General features: G+C 39.6%; 1 protein-coding gene across 8 annotated transcripts in view; it reads left to right on the plus strand.

The window, feature by feature from the left end:
- Positions 1 to 19,641, plus strand: part of CTTNBP2 (cortactin binding protein 2) — a 168,982-nt gene that overhangs the window by 117,617 nt on the left and 31,724 nt on the right. For all 8 annotated transcript variants that reach the window (XR_004268312.1, XR_004268313.1, XM_032276193.1 and 5 more), the window contains 5 exons: positions 1,807 to 2,082; positions 4,562 to 4,657; positions 5,889 to 5,968; positions 16,084 to 16,170; positions 16,253 to 16,352. Coding sequence is in view for 6 of the 8 variants with exons in the window: in XM_032276193.1 (XP_032132084.1) it covers positions 1,807 to 2,082; positions 4,562 to 4,657; positions 5,889 to 5,968; positions 16,084 to 16,170; positions 16,253 to 16,352 (639 nt within the window). In the remaining 2 variants the exon portion in view is untranslated. The remainder of the gene's footprint in view (positions 1 to 1,806; positions 2,083 to 4,561; positions 4,658 to 5,888; positions 5,969 to 16,083; positions 16,171 to 16,252; positions 16,353 to 19,641) is intronic.

The following is a 19,641-nucleotide window of genomic DNA, read 5'->3' on the forward strand; positions in this document are numbered from 1 at the left end:
AGGAGTATATCCAGGAGGTACAGGAGATCCAGGAGGAGTGTATCCAGCAGGTACAGGAGATCCAGGAGGAGTGTATCGAGGTACAGGAGATCAGGAGGAGTGTATCTGGGGGGTACAGGAGATCCAGGAGAAGTGTATCAAGGAGGTACAGGAGATCGGGAGGAGTGTATCCGGGAGGTACAGGAGATCCAGGAAGAGTGTATCCAGGAGGTAGAGGAGATCCAGGAGGAGTGTATCTAGGAGGTACAGGAGATCCAGGAGGAGTGTATCCGGCAGGTACAGGAGATCCAGGAGGGGTGTATCCAGCCGGTACAGGAGATCCAGGAGGGCTGTATCCAGAAGATATAGGAGATCCAGGAGGAGTGTATCCAGGAGGTACAGGAGATGCAGGAGGCGTATAGTAAGGAGATACAGGAGACCCTGAAGGAGTGTATCAAGAGGTACAGGAGATCCAGGAGGAGTATATCAAGGAACAGAGAGAAATCACTTATGTCAGATACTGTGGATAAGTAAGATGACTGAGAGTCAGCAAATGGAAAATAAAGTAATCCAGCTGTTGATTAGCTAATGGAAAAATACAAGTTAAGGAGAGGATCATATCAACACATGTTGTTTTAAGACATTTAATTTTAATTTTAAAGCATGCAAAGTCGTTTATTTATTTTTTTACCAACATTTAGATAGAGGTCTTTAGTATTAGTTCTACCAATTAAAATTCCACATACTCATTTGAAGACAACATACCTTTAATGCATCATCCATGATTTCTAGTGTTTGAATGCTTAAACACATTTATGAAGCAAACTAAAGGTAATGTCTGTCCAGAGATTATTAAACTGTTTCTAATTTCGTATAGGTGTCCCATTTATGCCTCATTAGGTAACCTTTTTTAGCAATGCCTAAACTGTCTCTAAAGGATTCAGCTTAGTTTTCATGGGAACAGTAACTCATATTTTATCAATTTATGGAATGTTTGATTCACTAATTATAGTCATCAGTTCAATGGACATAGAATATTTGGAAACAAACACAAGTAACTCCGTATACAATCTGGTCATGAGAACAGCAGAAGTGCATGAGGGTGCTACCCACTGCACTGGAGCCTCAGTCAGAGAAAGCGGAAAGACCATTTCAAAAGCTCATTCCTACTACTCTGTTAACCATTTCTCAAATACTTTATGGTATTTACCATATAAGAATATGTAAAAGCTGTTACAAAAGTAAGCTCATTTATTCTTCATACCAATTCGATCTACATTCCCTCCATTTTATGAAATAAATTGGGATACAGAGGTCAAGGAAGTTTACAAGTACACACAGCTATATGAGGCTGCTCCTGACCCTGAGGCTCAACCCAAGGTCTATATGATTCTTAGCTACTGTCCTAAGCATACCAACCTTTTCAGCTATAACCTGCCTCATCCATGACATTATCTATGAAGGAAAGGAGAATGTAGAGAGCTCAGGATCAAGGGAGGGTTATAGTTCTCTCATATTTTTTTTTAAACTTGGCAGTCTTGCTGATGGGAAAGAGTTAATGTGTTTAAGCGGTCAAATACTAGAAAAAGCCAAAGATACAAGGAGAGAGACAGTTCATACCACGTACTTCCAAAGAAACTGAAGAGATTGGGAGACAAAAGTTTACTCCAGTGTAAGAAGGTGCAATGTAATGTTATTTAAGGAAATAAAATAGCAATCCTTTGGGTTTTTAAAAAAATGTTTATATCTGCTTATTTTACATAATAGGTTTGCAATTTTTTTCTGCCCGGATTTTTTTAACTCCTAATTCTTTTATTCTTCTAAAAGATGCTCTTAAAATACCCTTAAGGATTTCAGTGGGTGAGATTGAACCAAGCAACTATGATTCTGATGACTTTGAATGCGAAAACACAATATGTGCTTTAAATATCCGCAAACAGACATCATGGGATGATTTTTCAAAAGCAGTGAGTCAAGCTCTGACAAATCATTTCCAGGCAATCTCTTCTGATGGATGGTGGAGTCTGGAAGACGTGACTTGTAATAACACTACTGATTCCAACATTGGCCTCAGTGCAAGAAGCGTACGATCCATCATGCTAGGTATCAGCAGTCCTACGATGAAGAGAAAGTGAAATTTCGGGGTTTATTTATGTTTGTGGGTTTCATAACATGATTCTTAGTTCATTGATTAAGCACATTCAAAGCTTACTTGTGGCAGCTGCCGGTGCTGAAAAACTTGAGTGTTCACAATGTAGCCATTATGTAATGTTGCCTGTTAATATAAAAATGCTTTTATGCCTCAAATAATACTCAAAGAATAAAAAACATGAAAGCCTTTGATGAGGCTTTGTGATTGCGCATGCTATTCTAGATAAATGTAAGAAACTAAACACCCTGCAGCTGCTTGCTTTTGCAAAGTACTAAACACAGCTCAAAATATGTTCTTGAGTTGGGCCAGGAGCACTGTAGTGCATTAGTACCTTACCTCTAGGACATGTTTTCTGATGAAGTCTAGACTTGAAAGAAGCACTTTAATAAAGATATATTCAATGCTCCCACATGGGATGAATCAGGGTGATAATTGGTGATTTCAATTTGATAGACACCACAAAACAGATTCCAAAGAACTTATAGAAAAAAAGATTTGCTTTCTGCTGGGCGTAGTAAGTGCTCTGTAAATATGAGTTGTCCCTGGTTAGCTCCTTTCTTCTTGGTCCAGGAGAACTACCATCTATGGGAAGTCTGCTCCTTTGCAAGGACTGTGTTGGGTGCTTTATAAATGGTCCTGTCAGTGGTGTCATTTTACAGATAACTGTGTACAAGATGGCTTGCTCGAGGTCACAGAACCAATGAGCAAAGCAGAAGGATTCAAATCAGATTCTGTCTGATAGGAAAGCTTGTGCACTTTCAATGGCACCATATTGGAAAAGAATGGCCAAGGTTGAGGGAAAGGTGGGCTTTTTATCATTGCTATTTATCTGTAAGATTATTATTTCGGAAAGCAGTTTATTCTGTTTACTCATATATGCTTATCCACTTTCAAAAAAATGTTACTAGTTTTTAGACAAAAGTATTCATGACAACTTGATTTTAAGTAATTTTGTTATGATCCTTGAAATTACTGTTATTGGCTGGGCATAGTGGCTTATACCGGTAATCCCAGTGCTTTGGAAGGATGAGGCAGAAGGATCACTTGAGCCCAGGAGTTCAACATACTGAGACCTCATATTTGCAAATCAATTTTTTTTAACTAGCTGGGTGTGGCCTCATGCACTTGTAGTCCCAGCTACTCAGAGGCTAAGGTGGGAAAATCCCTTAATCCCAAGAGTTTGAGGCAGCAGTGAGCTCTGATGGAGCCACTGCACTCCAGCCTGGGCCACTAAGTGAGACCCTGTCTCTTTAAAAAAAAAATAAGATTATTATTATCATAGAATTGTTATTATGTACTTAAAATTGCATTAAGAAATTATCCAGCTCTTAGGAACACATTTTGTCCACACATGGAGTATTATTCAAAATGTGGTTCTGCCCCAGGGTCTGATAAACAAAGTCAGCACAACTGTGTTTTGAAGGGAATGGCCCTTCATCAGCCTTCATTCAGCTAATGTGGAAACTGACAAAGGCAGATGGATATTCATTGCCAACAGATAAGTTTACCTCTGTGAGCAATGCATGCTAAGGCTTGATTCCTGCAGTGTTCATGCTTGTCTCAAAGTATAGTGCACCCTAGTAGCATTTCACATCCAAAAATCATTGAGTTTTGTGGATAAAGGGCTTAGTTTACTGCCTGGCTGTAACTGCTTCATAATTGGTAATTAGAACATTAGTGTTATTATTGTGTATATGTAAGTGAGTTTGCTGGATTCATAACCTAAGCTACATGAAAGGAACTTCAGGTCAGCAGATAAGCCGAGTTCCAGGTGTGTGTGCATGTATATTGGAGGCAGGCTGAGAATAGATATTTAAGAATTGATCTGTGGAAGGAAGAGATGAAAATAAATACTTATTACCAGTCACTCCCTAGGGAAGATATCTATGAAGTAGAACCCTTTCAGAACCAGAGTGAGCAAAGGACCCGCAATGGGAGAAGGCTTGCCTTATTCTGAGCACCTGAAATTATATGGTTGGTTTTTTTTTTTCCTGGGATCTAAAGCCTTGCTGGAAAGGGCCTCAGGAACCAGCTCATAAATGATCTAATATCTCATCCAAAGTGCTTCTTAGGCTTTGAGAAACAAGCATTGGAAGAACCCTGAAACAGTTTTCGATTATGGTCAGCTTTGTTCTTCAGAGCCCTAGAAATATTTGAGTGGATATATTTGCTTTCTAGACCTCTCTCTTAATCCCTCCTGTGGACTGCTTTGGAAAAGCCTGTAGACTGAACACCTTCCTTTTGACCTTCAGCAAGAATTTCATTAGGGAGCTAACCCCTTTTGTAGCCTTATAGGTATTCCGTATGTGTCTTGGACAGTTTAAGCTCTGCATTCCTTAGGGTTCTCACAGAGGAGAGCATATGTCTACCCTTGTGAGAGAAATCACTCATAAGCTGCCCTTGACATTTTATTTCATTTTTCGGAACTAGGAAATGTGCCATGGTCAGTGGGTCAGAGCTTTGCGCAGTCTCCGTGGGACTTTATGATGAAGAATAAGGCAGAGCACATCACTGTGCTTTTGTCAGGTAAGGATGTCTCTACCTGAGGTGATGTTTAAATTACAGTGTTTGCTTCATGGCTGCCTCATAGCACCAATTCTTAAAGCTTCACGTTTCATCCTGTGTCTTCTAGTCACACACTTGTGACTTCCACCACTAGGTCATTAGATGTTTTTCGAAATGTTTGATTAAGGGGAGGAAAACTCAAAGCTATGTTCTTGACACCCATGGTGATGTCTGTCTGGATCATTGATTCCTGCCATTCTGATTGCATCCCTCATTGAAAATAAACCGGAGGCCAAACTGACATGCTGATAAGAGAGTGACAGAGACTGTGTTAAAAGAAAAATGTCTTTTTTTTGTTTGTTTTACTGTCAAGTACAGTCTATGCTTAATATGATTATTACAATGGTACAGGCCAATGTTTAGTGAGCACCTACTATGTGCTAGATTCTGTTGTTTATAGCATAAGTATCAAATCATTTAATTCTCATAACAGCCCAATGAGATATGCATTTCTGCTTATCCCCATTTTATATCCAAGGACATTGAGGCTCTGAGAGATTGATATTCTTACCTAAGGTCATGCTACCAGTGTGTGGTATAGGAATACTCAATTTCTCAGCCCTCTTCGATTCTGAACAGCTATGGATTTCATCATGTATTTCCCATACTTGGGAATGGAGTCTTTGAAAATTCAATCTTTACTAATAAAAGTTTATTTTATTACTTGAATTGGACTTACTGAAGATTAAAGAAAAGTGTGAGGCTACCCCAGAACATTGCTTTAGGCCAAAAGAATGTATTAGGAGGATGGCAGAAGTTGGGGGCGGCAGAGTATTGCCAATGGACCTAACACTGGCGAAGGCTAAAGCTTTCTGAGAATTGCAATGATCTATGATAACTTTACTTATGAACTGTAAAACATTGAGCCCAGCAATACTGGCACAGTGTTGGGGCTGGGATCTGGAGGACATGGCTATAGTTGCTGGGCGGTGAGTGGGCTTCCCAGGGAGCAGGGGAAGGAGTAGCTGGGAGCTCTTGGGAGGTCAGGATCAGTGGCAGTTTATCAGCCAGCATGAAGTGTGGTCATATTTTCACAACAGAAAGGCACATTGGTGCCTCCTGGCCAAATGTTAGCTCTGCCTACATAAGTCAACAGACACATTTTATCTTTTATGATAGATTCTGTGGTGTTTTGATCGTTTATATTTAATAAGGGAGTACCCATTTTTCTTCTGTCTCTCCTTTCCTACAGGTCCTCAAGAAGGCTGCCTCAGTAGTGTGACTTATGCCTCCATGATCCCTCTTCAGATGATGCAGAACTACCTCAGGCTGGTAGGTGGACACTGCTGAGCAGAGGCCTGTGCTTCCCGTCCCTGCCACTGGAAAATTGGGTGGCCCATTTTTATGTTGAGAGGAGGTGTACAGCCCCCACCCACCCTGTGCTCTGACAGCATTACCTTCCCCATCAGCCCACTCCCTGGCAGGCTGCCCGTCACATAGTCTGGATTTCTGTCACTGTCATTGACGTATCTATTGCCTGGATCCAGAGACCACCTGTGACCTGTGAAGTGTTATAATTTGGGCAGGAGGAGGATGTCTTTAACGAAAACTTGATGTCAAGTAAATGATGATCGATATGGAAGAGAATGGCCACAAATATCAAGATGCCTTACTATAAACTTTTATAATTTAAAATTGAGTAAAGATGCTAGCATTAGTGAGAAGGTTAATTTGGCCACTTTAACAGAAACCAAATAATTACAGCTTAAACGGGATAGAAGTTTATTTTTCTCAAATATATAAGTCCCAGCAGGTGAGAGGGCTGGGGAGGGAGAAGTGGCAGGTGACCTCTCCAGGGTCTTGGCACCCTTGCTCCCTGCTCCACTCTTCCCTGGGATGTTGTTTGTGTTGCTTGGTCAAAGGTAGTCACCACTTCCACTCCCACTTCCTAGCTGGAAGGAAAGAGCCTGGAGGGCGAGCCTTTCCTTTCAGGGGAAGTGCATATATCCTTCCTGCCCACATCCCGTTCAGCAGAACTTACACACCTCTCGATGCCTAGCTGGGAAGTGGGGCTTTTGCTGGACAATCGTGCACCCACATAAAACTAGGTGGCCTATTACTAAAAGGAATAAGAAGAATATGATCATCAAAAGAAAATAGCAAATTATAAATGTAAAATGGATAAATGTAATGGTCTGCGTTCGTTAAATACTTATTACATGCCAGGCAGTATGCCAAGTGCTGTTATGACCTATTTTATTTTATTCTTCAGAACCTTCCTATGAGATAATTTCATCCATTTTATAGATGGGGAAACTTAATAGAGAGAGGTAAAATACTCAAAGTCATGTCTCTAGTTAGTGATGAAGCCAGAATTGTGCAAGTCTCTGATGTGTATGGGAACCATCTAAAACTAATGCTACTAGTGTAAAACATAAGGAAACAATAGTTTTGCTTGCTGCCTTAATTTAGATGACCTTTTAAAATAAATGAGTTGGAACTATGACACTTTACAAAAGTTGTTCCCACAGACTGTGAACTGATGCCTTTGTTTTCACCTCTTATGAAAAGAAGTATTCAAAACCATTCCATTGCTAGGCTCAAAGTTAGGATTAGCCTTTGTACCAGCAGCCACAGTAGCAGAGAAACATTCAAAGCCTCACAATGTGGAAAAAGTGGATTCTCCTGAATCGGATACTTTTCACTTTGCTTTGCTCTTTGTCCCCCTTTCCCTAAAGCATCAAAGTATGCCTGTGATGGGAAGGAGATCTGTCTCATTACTTGGCTTAAGTGAAGGTGGAAGGGTGTGATCAACTGGTTTTCAGGAACGTTAGCCTCGGGCTTTCAGCAGAATCAGCTGGTAGAACCACTTCCTTCTCTCCCTTTCCGGCTTCTCAGCTTCTCCATACAAGACAAGGCTCCAACCCAGGACTTTTCCTTAATCCATTAAGAAGATAAAATGCAACTGCAAATTATCATTGACTAGCAAATCTGTAAAACGAAATGTCTGCTAGTCACATTGTATGTAAAATATCCCAAGTACACCTATATATGTGCCTCCATTTACATGAGACTTAGTTTGACTACCAATGACCAGGAAACCAGAGAACAAACAGTGTTGTTAATTCTATTCTGAATTCAGTGAGTGTACATAAAAGGCTTTTTAATCTAACAGTTAACTCTTGAAGGAATGTAATAAAAATGTTTTATTTCAGCAGTCTCTGCAAAATGTAAAGTGACTGAGACAACAATATATCATAATGGTTGTGAATGTTTTCTCTTCCATAAACAATTGTAAGCCCCTTAAGAGCATAGACCATGTGTTAGGCATTTTTGTGTCCTGTTAGTTATTTCAGTTGTTTGACAGCTGTTTATTGAGAGCCTCTTAAATGCAGGTAATGTTTTAGAAACTGAGGATAGAGTTATGCATAAGATGCATTCCCTGGCCTCATAGGGTTTACCTTCTAGTGGTAAAGAAGGCAGATTTTTAAAAAATCAAATGAATAAATGTATATGTATTGTGATGACCAGCACTAACACATGTTTGTAGAAAAATAAAGCAGCCAAGGAGGTAAAGAGTGGGTGGCAGGGGAGGCAGAAAGCACTATTTTTAGATGGAGTTTTCAGGAAAGATCTTACAGTAGTGACATTTGGAATGAAAAACAAATGAAGTGAAGGGAGTAGCCTTGTGGAGGGTGCTTGAGGTACAGGGAACCACAGATACGAATGTGTTTAGGTTGACAGTGAAGTCTGAGAAATGTTCAGAAACTAGATCATGCAGGAATGTGGCAAAAACTGAATTTTATTCCAGGTGGGTAGGAAGCCACTGGGGGAATTTGAGCCAGAGAGTGGCATAGCTTCCCAGTTCCACAAATAACTACACACATATTGATGTGTGTTGAATTGTTGGAAATCTGTACAGTAGATAAACAAATGTAATAATAGCTGACTCTGTTTACCTTCAACTTTTATGTTACGGGGTACATGTGCAGGATGTGCAGGTTTATTAAATAGGTAAATGTGTGCCATGGTGGTTTGCTACACAGATCATCTCATCACCTAGGTATTAAGCCCAGCATCCATTAGCTGTTCTTCCTGATGCTCTCCTTCCCCCCACACCCAACCCTGACAGGCCCCAGTGTGTGTTGTTCCCCTCCATGTGTCCATGTGTTCTCATCATTCAGCTCACACTTATAAGTGAGAACATGGAGTATTTGGTTTTCTGTTCCTGCATTAGTTTGCAGAGGATTATGGCTTCCAGCTCCATTCGTGTCCCTACAAAGAACATGATCTCATTCCTTTATATGGCGGCAGAGTATTCCATGGTGTGTATATACCACATTTTGTTTATCCAGTCTATCACTGATGGGCATTTAGGTTGATTCCATGTCTTTGCTATTTTCCGTAGTCCTGCAGCTAACATATATATGCATGTATCTTTATGACAGAATGATTTATATTCCTCTGGGTGAATTCCCAGTAATGAGATTGCTAGGTCAAATGATACTTCCGCCTCTAGAAAGAAATGAGGAATCACCACATTGTTTTCTGCAATGGCTTGACTAATTAACACTCCCACTAACAGTGTAAAAGTGTTCATTTTTCTCCACAACCTTGCAGCACCTGTTGTTTCTGGACTTTTTAATGATCACCATTCTGACTGGCATGAGATGGTATCCCATTGTGGTTTTGATGTGCATTTCTCTAATCATCAGTGATGTTGAGCTGTTTTCCATATGTTCCTTGGCCACATGAATGTCTTCTTTTGAGAATTGTCTATTCATGTCCTTTGCCCACTTTTTAATGGTTTTTTTTTTCTTGTAAATTTGTTTAAATTCCTTGTAGACTCTGGATATGTGAGACTGTTGTCAGATGGATAGATTGCAGAAACGTTCTCCCATTCTGTAGATTGTCTGTTCACTCTGATGATAGTTGCTTCTGAATAGCTAACTTTTTATTGAGCATTTATTATATGCCAACCTCTATTCTAAATATATAGATAATCTCATTTAATCTTTCTATGAGATAGACACCCCATACAAGTTACATTTTACAGGTAAATAAACAGACTCAAAGTAATTTACCCAGTGCCTTCAGTGATTAAGTGACGGGACCCCCAGAGTTGAAACAAGCCTTTCTGCCTATTCATGCATGTAATTATAGTTATACTAGTTATTAGCCTCTTGATTAAGCATCGAAGTACCAGTCATTACTATGTGTGCAAATGTATTGTATAAAATGCATCTGTTAAAACCCTTATGCAGAACACCACATGTAGTAAAGACTTTAAATCAGGATTCTGCTTCTGTTTTTTTTTTAATGATGTTATTTTTAAATACTTTTATTGTTAAAAATAATACAAGTACATTTTAAATCTCCACTCTTGATTTAATAGGGAAAATATTCAACCTAATTGAGTTTTGAATTGCTAGTAATTTATTGTAATTGTTGAATTTTTTGGCATTAACATAACTCAAACATTTCTCTTAGCCAGTTTGTAATTTTTATTAGGTTATTTGAAAGCTCATGTTTTAATAATTTACTATGAATAATTATTTTATTAGAAAAAATGCTGGAGTTCAATTATCCTGATCTGAGCCCTACTTTAAAATTAAGCCTCTCAATGTCCAGGATGGGATCCTTGAGATTCTTCTACCTGTTTTTCATTCACTCCAATATGTGCCGTGCCAGTCATTAAGAATCATCACTAGGAGAATCTAATTATTCTCTATACATTCCCAAAGTAAATTCATTACTTTCCCAGAAAAATAAGGTTGTAGCATGGCACAGTGGCTCACACCTGTAATCTCAGTACTTTGGGAGGCCGAAGTGGGCAGATCACGAGGTCAAGAGATCAAGACCATCCTGGCCAAGATGATGAAACCCCATCTCTATTAAAAATGCAAAACTTAACTGTGCATGGTGGTGGGTACCTGTAATCCCAGCTACTCAGGAGGCTGAGGCAGGAAAATTGCTTGAACCCGGCAGGCGGAGGTTGCAGTGAGGCGAGATTGCACCACTGCACTCCAGTCTGGCGACAGAGCAAGACTCTGTCAAAAGAAAAGAGAAAGAAAGAGAAAGTTGTAAGTGGTGGTTATGTGTGTAAGACATCCCACGGCCCTGTTAGCAGAGAGTCAGCTCTAGCCTGATTTTTCTCAGGAAGGAGCAAGCCTGGGTGAGGTCCTAGTGGAAGTGGAAAGCAGCTGGTTGCCTAGTATGAGGAAGAGGTGGCTCTGCCACCAGTGGAACATTTGGCTTCCACGGCAATAATGGAAGAGGATTCTGGGCAGTAAGTTAGTGTCAGCCCAGAAAAGGACTAGAGCAGAAAAACTTCATGAATTCCAGAGACTGGCTGACAAGGGAGAAGTTATGTCCAAGAGTTCCATTTTATGTTTCTGTTTTTAAAATAGCTATAGTACCCAAGTTATTATGTCTATATCAATAAATGGGGGCTTGTCTATATTTGAAGTTAGTAACCCAGTCCGATGTTGGCTTTTAAGTTTCAATAAGCTAATTTAAAAAATAGTGCATGTATGTCTCTATGTATGTAAACTGTAATTTCTCTTAAATTTCTATTATTCTCTTATACCTATTCTTTAAAAGGGACTTCAGCAAGTGATTAAAAGCTCTCTAACATGAAGAATTCCAATTTTTTATATTCCAAATTCTGGACGTTCTAATATTGTTTGAGAAATTTTATGTTAATGAATACACTGTAATTGTGTCATTAGTGGCTCTAAAGTTACAAGTAAATTAGTTTTTTAAAATTGGGTGTCAGAAGTGGATGGAATAAAATTTGTAGCTATAAAGCATGTGATTTTAAGCTGTGACCATCCCAATTTTATTGGCTCTATAATGCCCTTTTCACTTTTTTTTTTTTTTTTTTGGTCAGCACAAGCTGGCCTAGAACTGTCTCTGGGCAGACACTATTTTTCCTCAGACTGTGTATGACAACTGAAACTCCAAACAAAACTTGTGATTTACTGCTTTAAAATGCCACACACACAAAATTAAAGTGCCACAACTCTGCAGACACATTACAGGTGCCACATCAACAGTAGTGGAGACCACAGCTCCTCTGGTAAACCCCATTTTGCAGGAAAGCATTGTGGAGGGGAAAATAGAGATGCATGATCCATTGTTGAGGTCACTTGTTTCCATTTAATCCAGAATCTGTTTGCCTCACAAAGCACTAATTGACATGTGCCGAGCTTCCTGAATAGGCAGTGAAGACACTAGAATAAAAGGGATTGGTACCAATTGTGATAATGAGGCCAGTGTCCCTTTACTAATAAGCAGAAATGTCACACTATAAATGTGCACTTAGGGGATGATTCTGGCAACTACAATTAAGACTGCAATTTTAAAAGTTGTGTTCTTTTTCAAAGAACAGATCTCCTTTCAGTACAATTAGAATCTTTATACCCTTCTTTCCCAAAAAAATCTGCCTATGTATCTATCTTTAGAGCCCTCTGCTGGAAGCACAGAGCATATATATTCATTATATTCAGATCTTGGTATTTGGAGAAATGTAACATGATAACTTCAAAACAATATATAATGTCTCAGCAAAGCTTTGCATGGAGTAACAGGTTCCCAGTAATTAAGCTATTTTTGTTGTTGTTCAGAAATTAAATGGTAACCAGCAGAACTATATCATTTGATGAGATAACAAAATGCCTTTTAAAAAAAATTGGTAATATCTGAAATGAAGAGAAACCTACTAATGAAATGCATGCATTAAAATGTAGGAATATACATTTGTTTTTCTCTTTACCTACCTAATTTGCTTATTTATGTATATATCTACTTTATCTCGTGAAGGACATTAAGCTAGGTAAATGCAAGGCTTACTGCGAATGAATGGCCTTTCCAATGAAATTTTAAATTGAGTGTTTCCTGTATGTATTTCCTAAAAGCCTATAGTCTGAGAACAAATGAAGTTTTGAAACTAAAGATAGCTTCTTTATGAAAGTGGGTCTCTCATCTGTTATTTGATTTCAAAGTCAATCTTAAGAAAGTGTAGGCAGTTTGACAGGATGGCCATAATGAATAGAGCAATCTTATTTTCAGAAGTGAGACAAGATTAAATAGCCACGCTAGTTGAAAATCTCAGGGGTAAATCTTGAAAATCTTTAGCCTGTTTGTTTTCAATAAATCTTAAAAATCGGCGTCCTGTTTCACTGGTATGAAACAATCCATTACTTGTGAAAAGAAAAATTCTACCTAATAAATCATAGCAATTTGGGATTAATTTGGAAAGCTTAAGAGCTCTGGTTTAAAATTGCACCTGGCTAGCAAACTGTGTACCTAATATGCAATTTCCCACTAAAGTACTTTTGAAAATTGACAAAACCTTATAGCAACAGAAAAATAGAACTGAGGTTTCTTTGGCAAGAATCTGGAAACATTTTCTACTATTGTTAAGGGTAATAGAGTATTAGGCCCACGTATGTGAGAACTACCTGAAATTAGGTAGGAAATCATTATCACCCTTCCCTTACCATCTTCCTGGTGATTCAAAAAACAAGATTTATACCAGTTAGAAAATTGGGCATTTATCCTTTACTTCATAGTCTCTGCTTTATGTCATAGTGCATATCTGCACTATGATACTCTCCTCCTCTCCCAGGAGGCCCTTCCACATCCATCTGAAGACTACAGCTCCTAGAAATAACTGGACAAGAAGCTGGTGTAGATTAGTGAGACTGTGCTGCATCCCAGGAGGTGGATTCTCCAGAAGCACTCAGCAGGGATGGAGACAGGAGCTGCTGGGCTGCTTCCTGGGACTGTGGTTTATCCTCATGCATTGTCTGCTGTGTTGGACAACAGGAGTTCATTCCACTGAAGCCACTGCTAGACCCCAGAGTTTAGTAACTGCAGACACCAAGCTTTCATCCACCCACTGACCCAAGAAGAAGATTCAGCCACACAATTTGTGGACAGCGAGTGAAGCCAGTGGTGGTCCACACATCCTGCTTTCCTGCAAAATTCTTTCTCTGGTTTTATATTATGTAAACAAATAATAACAGATTAACCTTATACCTATGGAAGAATACTGCAGAATAGTTTTCAGCCTGAGAACTCAGGAAAGAACACACCCTTAAAATTATTTACTAATGTCTTAGTCCATTCAGGCTGCCATGTCAAAATATCATAGACTGGGTGGCTTATAAACAACAGAAATCAATTTCTCACATTTCTAGGGCGTGGTCTCAAACTTCTGACCTCAAGTGATCTGTCCACCTCATCCTCCCAAAGTGCTGGGATTAAAGGCATGAGTCACCATGCCCAGCCCAAAACTTAAGACCTAAAGACCTAGGATAAGGAAAAAGTTACCTCGTCTTTTATGCTAAGAGTTTTTCCTCAAGCCTTTTACTAAAGGTGTGCTAATAATGGAATAGTATTCCAACTCAGAGAATATTACTGCAGGCTTCCAGACATATTGTCTCTCAGAGCCTAAAACTCAGTCCCAAGCCCAACATCAAGGAACCCCTTAAAGGACCACTGCCCCGTTAGCTCATGGCCTGATACCTGGTCGTCATGTCTGGCTTGCCTCCACTTTCCGGAAGTGCCCACAAACCTTCCTTAGTCTCCTTAGAGGCCAAATCTCATGTCTTGTTGTTGTTGTTGTTTTTTCCTTGAGACAGTCTCGCTCTATTGTCAGGCTGGAGTGCAATGGCATGATCTTGGCTCACCGCAACCTCCACCTCCCGAGTTCAAGTGATTCTCCTGCCTCAGCCTCCCAAGTAGCTGGGATTACAGGCACCCACCATCACGCCTGGTTAATTTTTTTTTTATTTTTAGTGGAGATGAGGTTTTACCATGTTTGCCAGGCTGGTCTCAAACTTCTGACCTCAAGTGATCTGCCCACCTCAGCCTCCCAAGGTGCTGGAATTACAGGCATGAGTCACCATGCCCAGCCCAAAACTTAAGACTTAAAGACCTAGGATAAGGAAAAAGTTACCTCGTCTTTTATGCTAAGAGTTTTTCCTCAAGCCTTCCTTTTATATCCCACAATCTGTCTCCCTGTAATCATGTACTGGGTCGTATTTACTATCTTCACAGAAGTCCACCCCAGCTACCATAAAGGGTGAGCCTTTCCCTGTGATCACGAAGGGACAACTACAATAGAAAGACAAAACAGAGAATACACACACGTTTTTACATTGTCCTGTTCTAGGTTATCGAGAGAATACACACACGTTTTTACGTTGTCCTGTTCTAGGTTATCGAGAGAATACACACACGTTTTTACGTTGTCCTGTTCTAGGTTATCGAGAGAATACACACACGTTTTTACATTGTCCTGTTCTAGGTTATCGAGAGAGCAAACCCAAAACTTCTCTAAGTCTGGGTGGCTCAACCTTCACATGTGAGCAACATCAGCAGTACCAGTTATGTTGGAGCCTCGCCTGTCCAAGTCCTTTCCTGCAAGACCTTGCTGCAAGGCCAGCTTTCCACTAAGGAAGCTTCTCCCAAGCATGTGTGCTGGGCGCGGGCAGGGGTGTCAGCCCTGGGATGACAGAAGTGGGAAGCTGACTTTCCTCTCCACATTTTTCTCAAGACTTTTATCACTGACTTTGCCTTGTGTAGATGATAATTGCCTTTCCATCCAAGGGCCTGTCGAATCTCCATGTTCTCAGGAGAGAGATTCTTATACACAAGGATAGAGGTTAAAAAAAAAAAAATCTATAAGCATCCAAGCCAGAGTTTTTCTTTTGACAATGCAAAAGTGATCCATCTCTACCTAGATTTCTTTGAAACACTGAATTCCAAAATGAAATAATATATAAAGTTGATCTGAGTTTTATACTTTGCAAAGCATATTTTACCTAAGAAGTCAACACAAAGACATTCTCTTATATACAACAGCTGTAAAAAGATTACACTCATGTACCCATCTTTTAAACATACATACACACACAGCCACAATGGAAATAAAACACTGAAGAACACAAAAATATTTACAGTGACTGTGGGTGCTGACACTCAGTAATTTTTTATTCTGCTTCTTTATGTTTACCAAAATTTCCGTAATGAAATACATTACTGTTTTAACCACTAAAAAGTTAAACACTGAGAAAATTCAACATAAAGAGCATCTGCAAAGGATAATAAAAAATTACAGAATTTCTGCAAGAGACGAACAAAATGTACTTGGAACTGTGTTTCTCAGCTAACCTGCTGAACCTCACTGTAGAAAATAGAGGGAAAAATTTGTTTTTTAAATATCAGATCTTGCTAAATACCCTTTGCCCACGTTTCATATTCAAATGAGAGTACACATGTCCAATGAGTAAAACTAATCTCTAAAATACTGTTGTTAATCTTTCAAAAGTATGAAGACAAAAGAGAATTCCACACTTGTGTACCACTTTTTTTTTTTTTTCCTCTCTTCTCAACTTAGCACCTTCACCCTAGGTCTCTTCTTGATTTGTTAATAGGTTGAGCAATATCATAATGTCATTTTCCACGGCCCAGAAGGAAGCTTGCAAGACTACATAGTACATCAGCTTGCACTCTGCCTGAAGGTACTGACTACTTGTATACTATCTCCTTTTCTTTGAAAATTGGCAAGCATGTAGAACTAATCACCTTGTTTTCTTATCACAGCATAGACAAATGGCTGTGGGATTCTCCTGTGAAATAGTGAGAGCTGAAGTAGATGCTGGTTTTTCCAAGAAACAGCTACTAGACCTGTTCATCAGTAGCGGTAAGAACATTTTAGCAAATTGGCTGTGATAACCTAAAGGCATGCTTTTCAATGGTGCCATTAAAAGGAAATACGCTGTGTTGTTTGGAAATACACTTAAGATAACTTTAATTATTCAGCAGCTATGGGATAAACACTTGCAAAAATTATCTTCATGTGTATATTATTGCATTTGTTGAGCATCCTGCGTTTTCTTTTTTTTGTTATCTTTTGTTATGAATCATTAATTTTTGCTAGCATACTGTGTTACTGGCACTAGTAGTATACCAAGGGAGGATGTGGTAGGAGCAGTTCACTGTAGCTGAATTAGGTATTGAGTCTTTGATGCTGTTTAGAATTGCTGGAGCATGGTGGTGACAAACAACAGATTGATTTTTTTAGTAAATTTTATTACTCATAAATTCTCTACAACCAATACATCCCTTAGTGCTGCACCTGGGGTCAACAGTCTGCCTGCCTTGGGCCTCCCAAAGTGCTGGGATTACAGACGTAAGCCACCATGCCTAGCTAGCACTTTCTAAGTCAACAGATGAATAGATAAAGAAAATGTGGTACATATACACAATGGAGTACTATTCAGCCATAGTAAAGAATGAGATCCTGTTATTTACAACACGGATGGAACTGGAGATCATTATGTTAAGTGAAATAAGCCAGGCACAGAAAGACAAACATCACAGGGTCTCAATTGTTTGAGGGATCTAAAAATCAAAACAATTGAACTAATGGAGATAGAAAGCAGAACGGTGGTTACCAGAGGAAGGGAAGGGTAATGGGGTGTTTTGGGGCAGGTGGGGATGATTAATAGGTACTGAAAAAATAGAATGAATGAGACCTACTGTTTGATAGCACAACAGGATGACAAGAGTCAGTAATAACTTAATTGCACATTGTTAAACAACTAGAAGAATGTAATTGGATTGTTTATAACACAAAGGATAAATGCTTGAGGGGATGGATACCCCATTCTCCGTGATGTGATTATTTCACATTGTATGCCTGTATCAGAACACCTCATGTACACATAAATAGATACAACTACTATGTAGCCACAATTTTTATTTTAATTTTTTAAAAAAGAAATGAAATTCAGAGGCAGATTTAAGGAATCACTGAGGATTTCACTGAGAATACCACAAACCTGGAAGCACATCTTGAGGGCAGAAAAATTCCAGTAGAATCTGAGTATCCCTGTACTACGCAGGCCAGCCTTGGGCTAGAAACTAGTGAAAGTTAGCTACACAGAAAGCTGTTTTTTCTGATAATGTTACTAATTGTAGCTAACACTTTTTAAGCTCTTACTCTGGTAGGCCCTGTTCTGAATACTACATTTATTAACTCACAACTTTCTGAGGCAGGTACAATCCCATCCCTGATTTATAAGCATGAAAACACTAGAGATGAAAGATTAAGTGTCCCGCCCAGAGGTCCCACAGCAGGAACACAAAACAGAACTCCAACCCCAGCAGTCCAGCTCCTAAGCCTGACCTTCCTCACTACGGGCCTTAAAAACACCCCAGAGCCAAAATATCCTTTTCCCCCCCATTAGTTATCTAACAAAAGTTCCCCACATTTTTTCAACTTTCAGCCTTGCTTCTTCTCAATGTAAGAAGCTGAAGTATTTTGTGCTCACCCTGTGAGAGTAGATAGCCATGACAGACTGAAGTCTACTCTAAGCTTAGAGAGCTAAGAAGACTGGAATGAGGTCACGAAGGATGCAAAGGTGACCAACCCAGCATTTTTAGATCTATGGTGGGCATCTTCTTAGAAAGAGTTCCTCTTCCTCATTTCCCAGTTTGGAGAGTGGCCCATGTCTCTTGGCTCCCACACTGGAAACTCAGATCTCATTGGCAGGCTTGAAAACCTCAATGCCCCCAAGTAACAACAAGCCACAGGAAAAGGTGAAGCAGGCTGGGCAGGGTTGCAGGTAGAGGGAGGCATGCCCCAATCCCCAGCCAGCTGTTCGTTGCTGACAGAACTGTAGGTCCAGTGTCATCAGGTCTTGTGACTTTTAGGAAGAAGCCAGAAATCCACGTTTTTATGTGAAAATTTCGGGGTTTTGTTCCTTCAGTATTACTATTCTAATTTTTTAAAGCACTATGAGAACCACATAGAACCCCAGGTTCTCTCATTTGCAGACCCTTACCCCTGTCACACGGTTAGTCTCAATCTGCTTTTAAAAATCCATTTCCATGGGCACCATCTTTAATGCTCCCCTTTCCTGGAACTCCTCCCTTTTATGTCAGTGTTTTTTCTGTCTATTGTTTCTCCTCCCTCAGCATTCCTCATAGGCCAGCAGAACTCGAGTTAAAATTCCTGTGATTTCTGCCCCTCCCATCCTGCAGCTCTCCATTGCCCAATGGACTAGGTTGATGCATTCAAGGCCTTCTATTCTGGGGCCTTATCCACCTGATGTGCCTATCTCGCCCTTTTAAAATAGATACCCATGCTCCAGCAGATTATGACGTTTCCTCCCTACTTATCCTTTGCTTTCCACTCTCCATATCTTTGCTCATGCTGCAGCTTCCACTAGAATTAAGGAGTAAACACGTAAACGCCTCTCATCCCACACACACCATGGCTACCACATGGCAGGTATGATGCCAAGTAGTCTGTTACACACTGGTGATTAAAGTAGACACAGTCTCTGTTCTTCTGGAAACTGTCAAAATACTTGAAGAACACCTCAAATGAAGCTTCTGTGATTCCCTCCTCCTGCTAAACAGCAAGGGACTTGGTTTATACTTCTGGGCACCACCCAACTGTATGTGAAGGCAATGAGGGTATTATTTGGGGTTTTGCCTCGTCCCACACACGTGTTATATGATGAGCTCCGTGAAGGCTAGCATTTTAACTTATTCTTCTCTTAGCCTTGTAGATAGATTGTCAATAATTATTTGTTGAATTAATTGGTGAATTTTCTGATACAAGAAATAGCATAGGCAAAGAAAAAGGGAATTCTTAGCCCAATTCAGGTGTCAGCAAGTAGAAGAACTTGCTTAGAGTTGAGGTAGAAAGAAGTAAGATTAGAGAGACAGGAGTTGGTAAGAGAGTCATTGATGACCTGGCACAAAGGTAGAATAATCTGGATTTTAAAAAATGAAGTGTTTAAACAATAGACTAAGGACAAAAAAAGCTTCACTGTAGGTTCAAGAAGGAAGAGTAGGAAATTGTATGTCATCTCTAAATACAGAATAAAAATCCTTCTATAGCCTTCATATCACGAGTGTGACTTGGTAAGGAGACTGTGGGTGCATATTATAAATGGATTAAATATTCCTCAGTGTAA

This window comes from Sapajus apella, unplaced genomic scaffold (assembly GCF_009761245.1).
Source record: "Sapajus apella isolate SASKATOON/1434 unplaced genomic scaffold, GSC_monkey_1.0 scaffold7, whole genome shotgun sequence".
Classification (NCBI taxonomy): Eukaryota; Metazoa; Chordata; class Mammalia; order Primates; family Cebidae; genus Sapajus; species Sapajus apella.